The sequence below is a fragment of the Sinocyclocheilus anshuiensis genome, unplaced genomic scaffold (assembly GCF_001515605.1).
Source record: "Sinocyclocheilus anshuiensis isolate Anshui unplaced genomic scaffold, SAMN03320099.WGS_v1.1 scaffold1616, whole genome shotgun sequence".
Taxonomy (NCBI): Eukaryota; Metazoa; Chordata; class Actinopteri; order Cypriniformes; family Cyprinidae; genus Sinocyclocheilus; species Sinocyclocheilus anshuiensis.
The window spans coordinates 416-10,600 of NW_015557139.1; the positions used below are offsets into that span (position 1 = coordinate 416).

At 36.6% G+C, this 10,185-nt stretch overlaps 1 protein-coding gene across 2 annotated transcripts in view; it reads right to left on the reverse strand.

Annotated features, from left to right (window-relative positions):
• Positions 1 to 1,722: 1,722 nt before the first annotated feature.
• Positions 1,723 to 10,185, reverse strand: part of LOC107678063 (contactin-2) — a 21,437-nt gene continuing 12,974 nt past the window's right edge. For both annotated transcript variants that reach the window (XM_016473178.1, XM_016473177.1), the window contains exons 15-22: positions 8,425 to 8,574; positions 8,198 to 8,268; positions 7,792 to 8,026; positions 6,773 to 6,888; positions 6,150 to 6,336; positions 4,519 to 4,631; positions 3,069 to 3,237; positions 1,723 to 2,963 (exon numbers count right to left, since the gene is read on the reverse strand). In XM_016473178.1, the coding sequence (XP_016328664.1) occupies positions 2,860 to 2,963; positions 3,069 to 3,237; positions 4,519 to 4,631; positions 6,150 to 6,336; positions 6,773 to 6,888; positions 7,792 to 8,026; positions 8,198 to 8,268; positions 8,425 to 8,574 (1,145 nt within the window). In that variant the 3' untranslated portion in view covers positions 1,723 to 2,859. The remainder of the gene's footprint in view (positions 2,964 to 3,068; positions 3,238 to 4,518; positions 4,632 to 6,149; positions 6,337 to 6,772; positions 6,889 to 7,791; positions 8,027 to 8,197; positions 8,269 to 8,424; positions 8,575 to 10,185) is intronic.

The window sequence follows — 10,185 nt, forward strand, 5'->3', positions numbered from 1 at the left end:
AATTCTGAGAAGAAATGTCCAAATTGTGAGATATAAACTCAATTCTGAGAGAAAAAAGTCAGAATTGCGAGATAAAAAGTCGCAATTACCTTTTTTATTTTTGTATTCAGTGGCGGAAACGGGCTTCCATAGATTCCTGACATTAAATATCCGATTCTGGAATCGGAATCGATTTTCGATTCCAAACCCTAGTTATGACATTATGAGCTTATAGTCAGAATTATTATCATAAAAGATAATCCCTCAATTACACTACAATTACATAAAAATATTCACGTCAGCAGTTTTGTTTCTTATAATAAAACAATCTTTTCTAATATTTGAAATAAATGCAAACCCCTGATATGCATACCCAGCATGATAGTTAGGAATCTGTGCATGTCAATATAAATATACATGGTGGTTTTTATTCATATTTAATGGCATTGCACTAGATGTATGATTAATATGACCTTATATATTCCATATGCATAAATACAAGGTGCATTTTAGCCAGTTGTGTACATCTGTATGTATGTGTGCATTATGCTAATCACTAAAAACTGAACATAGTTTCAAATACAGTCAAAATGTGTTTTTTTTTTATTGAAGAATATTTACAAGTGCTGCATTATTCACATTCAGTCCACAGTGGACAGGCTCAACCCTTACAACAACTGGGGTACATGGTAGTTCGAAGAGACAACTTGACATCACAACCTGAGTGCCCTTTAGAGTGAAACTACTAGTGTGCCATTCGAATCCTGCAAGCGTACATACAGCCACTTCGAAAGCTGTTAGCGGCTATCAGTGTTGAGTTGTGACTGACGAAGCCCTGATTCAACACAAGATGGCAAACTACACTATGTGAAACAGCTGAACAATTTCAGAATTAAATATATGATTAGAGAAAAGAAAGTTGTGGAATTATATATAGTGCACTCAAAATGTAATTAAAATGACTTGAAAGAGAAGTACAAAACAGATGCAAGGACAAGAGGACACTAGTTTTGGTTTTGTAGTCCTAATATGACTGTTGAGTGCTTCTACATTTAGAAAGTGTAACATTTACTCGACTGCTACCAGGGTTTCGGACTAGAACCACTAAAGAGCTACTGATGATGCTGTTATGTGTTTTTGGCTAAACTGTTTTAAATGCCACTGAGTGATCATGATTTGTAATTTACAGTTAAACCCCCATGGACAAAATATGAAATTACTGGATATAATTTTCAACAAGTTGTTAGAGAAGATGTAACAAACAAAATTAAGGAGCTCAAACAATCACTCCTCACACGAAGACATTCGCTATATTTACAGTAAGAACTTGATAAGAACAGTGGGTTAAATAGAAAATTAAACACATTAAATACAAACATTAAATAGAAAAAATTAATAATTCTAAGGAAATCATCCCATCGAACAGGCACAAATGAAAAGCAATGCAGGGAAGAGAACATTTTGATCTGAAGGTCCGAGTGTCAGACTGAAATTCAATGCAAAATGACTGTGCACATCAAATGATTTTATAGTCGAATACTGTCAGATTTCACCTGCTACACTGAAAGCGCAATTTCAGTTTGCACTTCATTAGTTGATTACATAGATTTGAGAAACAACACGTAAAAAGCACAGCAGAGGATCTCTGAAATGTTTAATTTTGTCCTCATAAATAAAATACTAAAATAAAAAATAAATAAAAAGGATAACAAAAATATATATATTTTTTAAATCTATAATTGTTTTTAAACAACAAATGGCAGGTTTAGGCTGAGCTGGATTTTGTCCCGGACAAGTGTCCTGGGACCTGCTAGGGCCCTCCAAGCAGGCAGCGGGATGCGAGAGCCCCAGAACCCTCACTAAAACCCTCACAACCTAATGTTAGCCACCCAAAAAACGTTTCTCCTAATTCTTTCAGCCAAATGGCCCTTGTGACTTAAAGTATGACAAGGTGTACACCATTATGGACAGTTTCCAAAGATTGGGCCATGATTCAGTCCTTGGAAGAAAACAATACCTTATAATAAATGATGATATTATAGGACAATAATTAACTTATTTGTCCATGAATGTTATCTTCAGTATTGTTCAATGTCCAGTGTCTCGCACTTGTAGTGTGCCAAGAAAGAAATTAACAACCCATGGGAGACAATTTCATGTAATCCATGAGGAAAAAAAAGACAAAGCAATAATAATGAGTAAGATAATAGAGTGATAACTTTGGCAAGCCAAGCCCACTTTAACAACCACACAATAATCAGTTTCTGTTGTACCGCTGCTTTCGTGAGACCTTTCATCTTTAAAAACTAGAACACTGAGAGAGGCAGAATGCTACAATCATTCAACACAGATACAAAACACTGTTAATAAAAATCATGATCTGCTCTTGCTTCTAATTACATTATCACAAAAAAACTAAAAGATTAAATAAAAAAGGTAAACATTCATTTGGATCATTTTGCAGTCCACATGCTGCCATGAAGTAGCATCAAAGTATTAAAAAAAGTTTTGTTTTATCCATTATGGAAATGTGTATTTACACCAATGAGGAAATCAACAAGTCAGAGCTGTTGCTGAATTTTAGAAACTACAGCCAGATGACGACACGACCACCGCTCAAGTTTCCGTAAGGCAAGCGTCTAAAATTATAACAATCAAAAAAGTCTCCCACAACGAGATCTTTGACCAGTTGTCCTTGTAAAAAAGCCTTTTCATACAAAAGAATCTTCCACTCCTCACATTTCCAAAACTTCACACCCCACGCATCCATTCCAATGTCCCTCATCAAAAACCCCCACCACCCACAGCCCTGCCCATTCTGAGGAAAACCTGTCCAGTTCTCTATGTTATTAATATGAAATGCCTCATCATTGGCTAGCATCACAGTCCCGACGAGCCAATGAGAACGAGCGCAGTGAACGCCAGAACAGATGTGCAGAGGGATCCAGAAGTGTCAGCACTGTTCTGGACCATCATTCCAGTGCCTGTGGATCAAACACACAGACTTTCAGAGACATCATTTAGCACTTAAACACTAGTTCTAGAGTTTTCTAAAACCAGTACTCCTAGCTAATTTTAGTAGCACATACCTGAGTCTCGAGACACTATGGTCTCATGGGCCGCTCCATCTCCTCCATCTCCCCAAGAGCGGACTTCCAGAACCACATAACCATTGTCCTTGGGTAACGGCAGAATGATGGAGTTCTTGCTTTTGTCCAGTATCTTCAAGGCAGACTGCCCTTCATGTTTGTAAAGGACCTACACAATTAATAGAGAATCAATTTGTGTTAAAAATGATGTTTTGAGAATGAAATTCTACAGATAGCAGTATAGTATTTGAAGTCAAATTTATTTGTATAGCCCTTTTCACAATACACAGTTTCAAAGCAGCTTTACAGAAAATCATGATGTTAATGTTTATTATATCATAATATATTCATGGCTAATATTTGCATTAAGCAGATTAGAGCTGTGTGAAAATATACTTCACATTTTGTGACGATACAAGCAATCAAGCAGTTGAGATTTGCTATACAATACATTATTGCCCTACGTGAGTATACTGTATGTTTGTGGAAAAGTTGGATAGTCTTATATACATAACTTTACAGGTGATTTTCTGACAGAAGTTACTTTGTCAAACTTTATCCTGGAAGGTTTCCCAAACTGAGGGAACTACAGCGGGTTTGAACATACTATAAAGATTCACAAATATATCTTACAAAATAAAAAATACAAATACGAAACAAATACAAATGAAAATACAATTATTATTATTATTCAGATATTATTATTATTATAAAATATTATTATTTTATATTATTTGTGTACCTACATTTGACCATTAACCAATTTCACACAGAACAGTGAACATACAAATGTGTTGTTATATTCTTTTGAAATTTTAACTTAAAAAAATTTACTAAAACAAGTTGAGAAATCCCTAATGAAAGTTGGCAGACGTGTATTGAAAGCAACTGATTTGATCAGTTTCTGAGAATCACTATATGTTATCTTGATAGCCATCTTGACAAAAGATGACCTTGATCTGATAGCAGATCAGATATGAGATATAAACGACTGGTTAAAAGGTTTATTCACTGTTAAGGTCGTTGGTCTGGTTTTCCATAAGCGACAACACATTCTCTTCTCACACGACATTAGGCCGCTCATTTATTAAAGTCTTACCTCAGAGGTATGAAATTATATGATATCCTGCCTTTGACTAAAATGACTGAATCTCAACAAATCAGATCAGATATGAGATATAAACGACTGGTTAAAAGGTTTATTCACTGTTAAGGTCGTTGGTCTGGTTTTCCATAAGCGACAACACGTTCTCTTCTCACACGACATTAGGCCGCACATTTATTAAAGTCTTACCTCAGAGGTATGAAATGATATGATATCCTGCCTTTGACTAAAATGACTGAATCTCAACAAATATTCTGGTGACATACAGATGGAGATAGATGACCCAACACAAACACACATCTTAAGAGACAGCCGTAGTGTAGGGTGGCAGCATGTGTCACTCACTTTGTAACCCAGAACAGCAGACTCATTGTCCATGGATTTAACATGATCCCACCTCACAGTAACCCAAGAACCATCAACCTTCCATGAGACGTTACCTGGAGGACGGTTGGGGGCTAGTAATGAAGATACAAGCAAAGGTAAGTCCACAAAGTGCACTGGCCTTCACACCATTCTCAATGACAAAGACAGGAACTGTGAATGTGCATGTAGGACTGTTGGTGGCATTGGAACTGTAATGGAAGTGACAGATTGTTCTAGTTATCATGTTCTAGTTATATTTAGTAGCAAAATCAAACTTATGTACATTACTGTTACAATATTATAAATGTTATAAGTAGGTACATAATCTACATAAGTACATAACCTATTTGTACACATCAAGAGACAGTTTATTTTCTCCATGAAGGAGAATGAAAATTAATGTCAGTGGTTTTGAACCAACAGCAAAGATGGTGGATTGATATTAAAACATTTTTTTAGACAATCTTTACCAAAAACAATTTACAGAATAAAAGTTATCACAAAGTTATCTTGTAAAATATCATGACAATGTGATGTGACGCAACAAGATCTTTTATCTCTCAACTCTTCCGCCCTTAGGCTACCAATTTGTGAAGTGAAGTGAAGTGACGTGACATGTGGCCAAGTATGGTGACCCATACTCGGAATTAGTGCTCTGCATTTACCCATCCAAAGTGCACACACACAGCAGTGAACACACACACCGTGAACACACACGTGGCATTGGAACTGTAATGGAAGTGACAGATTGTTCTAGTTATCATGTTCTAGTTATATTTAGTAGCAAAATCAAACTTATGTACATTACTGTTACAATATTATAAATGTTATAAGTAGGTACATAATCTACATAAGTACATAACCTATTTGTACACATCAAGAGACAGTTTATTTTCTCCATGAAGGAGAATGAAAATTAATGTAAGTGGTTTTGAACCAACAGCAAAGATGGTGGATTGATATTAAAACATTTTTTTAGACAATCTTTACCAAAAACAATTTACAGAATAAAAGTTATCACAAAGTTATCTTGTAAAATATCATGACAATGTGATGTGACGCAACAAGATCTTTTATCTCTCAACTCTTCCGCCCTTAGGCTACCAACTTACGCAAGTTGGACATAAATCAGCCTTTGTTGTTTCTTGGAGCAACATTCTTATCAACCAAACACTGCCCTCTGATTCAAAGAGTACCCAGCTGGTATTTCAACGTTTTTTTATTCTCATAGGCGAATCAATGTCATGGATCAAGGTTCAATTTAAAATTTTGCAAATTGAAATCAACGTTGATATCACTACATTGTTTCACCATCTTTTTTATACAGATTTTCAAAAGTTCAGCATTAATTTATACGTTTTTTGTTAACCTTTTTACATTAAACATTTTTTGAAAATTGTTTCAACATTTGTTTTCAACATTAAAACCACTGACATTATTTCAATCACCTTTTAACAGTAAAGTCTGATCATGTGTCGGCTAGGTAGTTTGGAGTAGGAGTTTGGGTGAGGATTGGTAGGAAAATTAATCTCCAGAAGCACGTTTTACTCATGTAAATCACATTTTAGCTAGGCTAGCAGCAATCCCTGAGCCCGAAAATGAGGCCTTACGAGGTTTCTTAGTGATGACAGTGGTTCTTGGGGAGGGTGGGCCAGTGCCTGCACTGTTGTAGGCCAATACGGTGACGTGATAGAGAGTGTTAGGCCTCAGACCCGTGACTCGTGCCGTGTTCTCCAGCCCTGCCGTTCTCACTCGGTCCGCAGCTGCCTCGCGTTCATGTTGTCGCCAATAACGAATCTGAAACCAAACTAAAGTGTTACCATTAAAATAAAAATGGGTAAACAAATAATGGAATCTTATTTCGCTTCTGAAAGACACAAAATTATTAATTGTTTTAGCATATTCAATTAAATACAATCTGCAAAAAACACCCTTTGATACCAGTGAATTTCAAAGCATGGTTTTATCTAAAAGGAGGCATTTTATCTAAATAATGTGTTTCATGTTCTTTGATCTGATCTAGACGTGCTGTTCATAGAAATGAACTAATGAGATAACAGCGCCTCTATTAGTTCATCACCCAGCAGGGCAAAGTTCACATATCCTCAGTGGCCAACAATGACCCACAATGGTCAACAAAACAACCATCAACTCTGTCATGCCATTCACATTTATCAATCCACATAACAAATACAAAAAGAGACGTAACAGATATTAAAAGAATGGGCCTGACCTCGTAACCCCGAAGTACTCCATTAATGTTCAAATGTTGAATGGGGTCCCAGGACACCTGAATCTCAAAAGCTGTCAAAGCAGTGGCATTAATCTTTCTTGGGGATAGGGTAGGTTCTAAGGAAGACCGGAAAACATAAAGATCACTGTCAGTTACGATGAATGAGGCATTAAAGAGGTAATATCATACATTTGTTTATCATTTCATCTTTTTATTTAATTTTAGATGGCTGGTAACATTTTCATGTCAAATAAAAAGTCATAATTTAATTCTCCCTCTGACTCTTTGAATTCTGTACACCCTCTACACGTGCATATTGCTGCGATTACACGAGTTGCACATTTGATGTCGGTTATAATACAGTTTGCTCCATCTCTTCATTCAATAACAGCCTCTTTTCAAAGCCAGCATTCTACTCCGACTCTGACTAGTCTGCAGCGCTGAAATGTACTGCACTGTTAAAACAAGACTCCATTCAATAACAGCCTCTTTTCAAATCCAGCATTCTACTCCGACTCTGACTAGTCTGCAGCGCTGAAATGTACTGCACTGTTAAAACAAGACCTTGATGAGAGACCATGTTAAAATAAACTTGGGATCCTTGTAAAGAATACTGTATACAGAGCAGTTTGGTTTATTTTCTCATTTTACTGTTATTAGTGGTTCTTGTGTTGCTACTTCTAGTAGCTGATTATTAAATAGGGATCTTTGATATGTAAATGTGGGTGGTTGTGTGTTAATATAATCATCTGTATGACACTGCAGAACTTCGGGGCGAAACATTATTGCAGCTTTGTTTCAATATTGTTTTTTAGGACGAAATTTTGACTTCTGAAACTTACAATAAGCTTCCATAGAACAACAAACTCACATCGTATAAGAAGCTGTCTTTTCTCAAATGATAGAGGAAAATGAGTTTCTTTCCAATGAGGAGTTTCTCCACTGTCTGCCCTCTAGTGCTGAAGCAATGTCTAATCAGAACATAATAGAAAATTATAATCTTTCATAATGTTTCTCACCCTCTTCTGCAGAATGCACTACAGCAATCTGGCTGAAGGGACCTTCTCCTTTCTTGTTGTAGGCCTTGATTCTAACCTCAAAAGGGCAGTAGGCTGACAGACTCTCATTGCTGTAGACATATCGTGATGACTCCACGTGTGGCACCCTCACCACCGTCCATGTTGGCATCCCTTGCCTTCTGAATGCCAGGATATAACCAAACCCATCTCCATTCTGATACTCCCTGGCCATGGGCTGCAATTCATACCAGGAGAAATCGTTTTTTGTCTCATTATGTAACAGAAAGTGAGGGTTGAGTAATAAAGACACATTGATCGACCATCTGTTAGAAACTCTATATACTGATTAAAAGGAATAAGGCAAATCTAATATGCAATTAGATCAATAGAGGTCCATGGCACTTACAGTCCATGTAATGATAAGTTCATTACGGTTTCCACCACCTCCACCAAGTCCGCTGGGAGCCACACTGGGTGCTATAAGGCAAAATAATAACACACTTATATAGAGGGGAAAAAACTACTATCAACCAAACATATTTCTATGTGGAACCACACTTATATTTTATGTCAATTTGTTTTTCATTTGGTTTTATTATTCTTCAACACTAACAACTCTGTAATGGTTCTGACCTGCTTGCTTGGTTCGGACAGACTGGGAGGGCATGCTTGGTTCTCCACTACCCAAAATGTTACTGGCAATGACCTGGAATTCATAATCCATCCAGGGTCGAAGATCTATCACACGTGCAGACTCAGCATTTCCTTCTATGTTCGCAGGGTCTGAAGGAACCCATGAGAGGTACATATTCGATCATTGAGAATAACATAATGTATGATGCTCTAATACAGCAGTTCCAAAACTGATTTTGATCTGTGTGCAAACATGCAGGCCCATCCACCTCACTAAAAAAGATAGGAAGTCATATTCTTTTTTTATTTATAACTGAAATTTTAATGTTTTGTAATATACAGTCAGGGCTTAACACTAACACCCGCCAACCTGCCAAATGCGGGTGGACTTTATCAGTGACGGATAACACGGTCACTGCCACTAGCCACTTTAGTGGGATGAATTTTATATACAGTAACAGAGCTCGCCATTAATGCTTGTCTGGGACAAGTGGATTTTTTGATGGGGCAAGTGAAAGGGAATTTTACTTGCCCGACCGGACAATTAACCTGATTAAAACATCTAAGTAGGGTAGCACCGAAATTTCGGTGAGAATGATTATGATTTTATTACATTTTGTGTAAATGGCAATTTATAATGGATAATGCATTGACAGTAACAAAGTTGCGTCAGTTGAGGCTCACGCAGCCTGTCTGTTTGTGAAAGAATCTCGTGGAGAAATTGAAACAAATGAACACAACTGCACACAGAAGAAACATTTACTGCGGTAAAAATTTAGTTTTTATATTTATAACATATAGCCTAGTTAAGCAATAGAGAGTGCAGTTTTCCCTGAAAACCAGTACGATTGCAAATTTGACATTGATTTATACAAGAGTTCAAACGAGTAGTTAATATTCAATGACTTACATTTTAGTACAATATTGTCAATGTTGACTGTTATTGCTCGATTTGGTTAACGAAAAGGTTCTAAACAAAGATCACAGGCACAGCAGAACTGTTGCGCATCTCTGAGCAACACACAAGTATTTTGTTACTGAATAATTCTGCGTTTTTGAATTGATAATTTGAGGCAATGATTCAGTGGTCCATTAATAAAGACAGGCACTTGCTTCATTCTTGGATGAATCAGCCGTCTGAACGAATGCCTCATTTTACTTTCATATTTAAAAGTAGCTTATCTTTGCATATTTTCCAAACTTTCATATTTGTATGTATGTATAAATACAGTGCCTAGCGAAAGTAGTCATACCACTTCATTTTTTTCACATTTTATTATGTTGCTGCCTTGTGATAAACTTCTTTCAATTATTTTTTTCCACATCAATCTACACTCCATACACCATACTGACAAACCAAAAACAGAATTGTCACAACTTCGTAAATTTATTAAAAATAAAAAACTGAAATAAGTACATTGCATAAGTATTCATACATAACTAAATATTTAGCTGAAGCACCTTTACAGTCTCAAGTCTTTTTTGTTTGATGCGACAAGCTTTGCTCAGAGGATTGAGTTTGGCCACACCGCCATAAAGACTGGATCGGCGAAGTGTTGGAGTGATGTTTGTCCTTCTGTAGATTTCTCTTTTCTCCACATATGATCATGGAGCTAAACTAGAGCGACTATCAGGTTCTTGGTCACCACACTAACCAAAGCCCTTCTCCATCAGTTGCTCAGTTTGGCCAGGAGGCCAGCTCTAGGAAGAGTCCTGGTTGTTTCAAACTTCTTCCATTAAAGGTAACAGGGACTACATGCT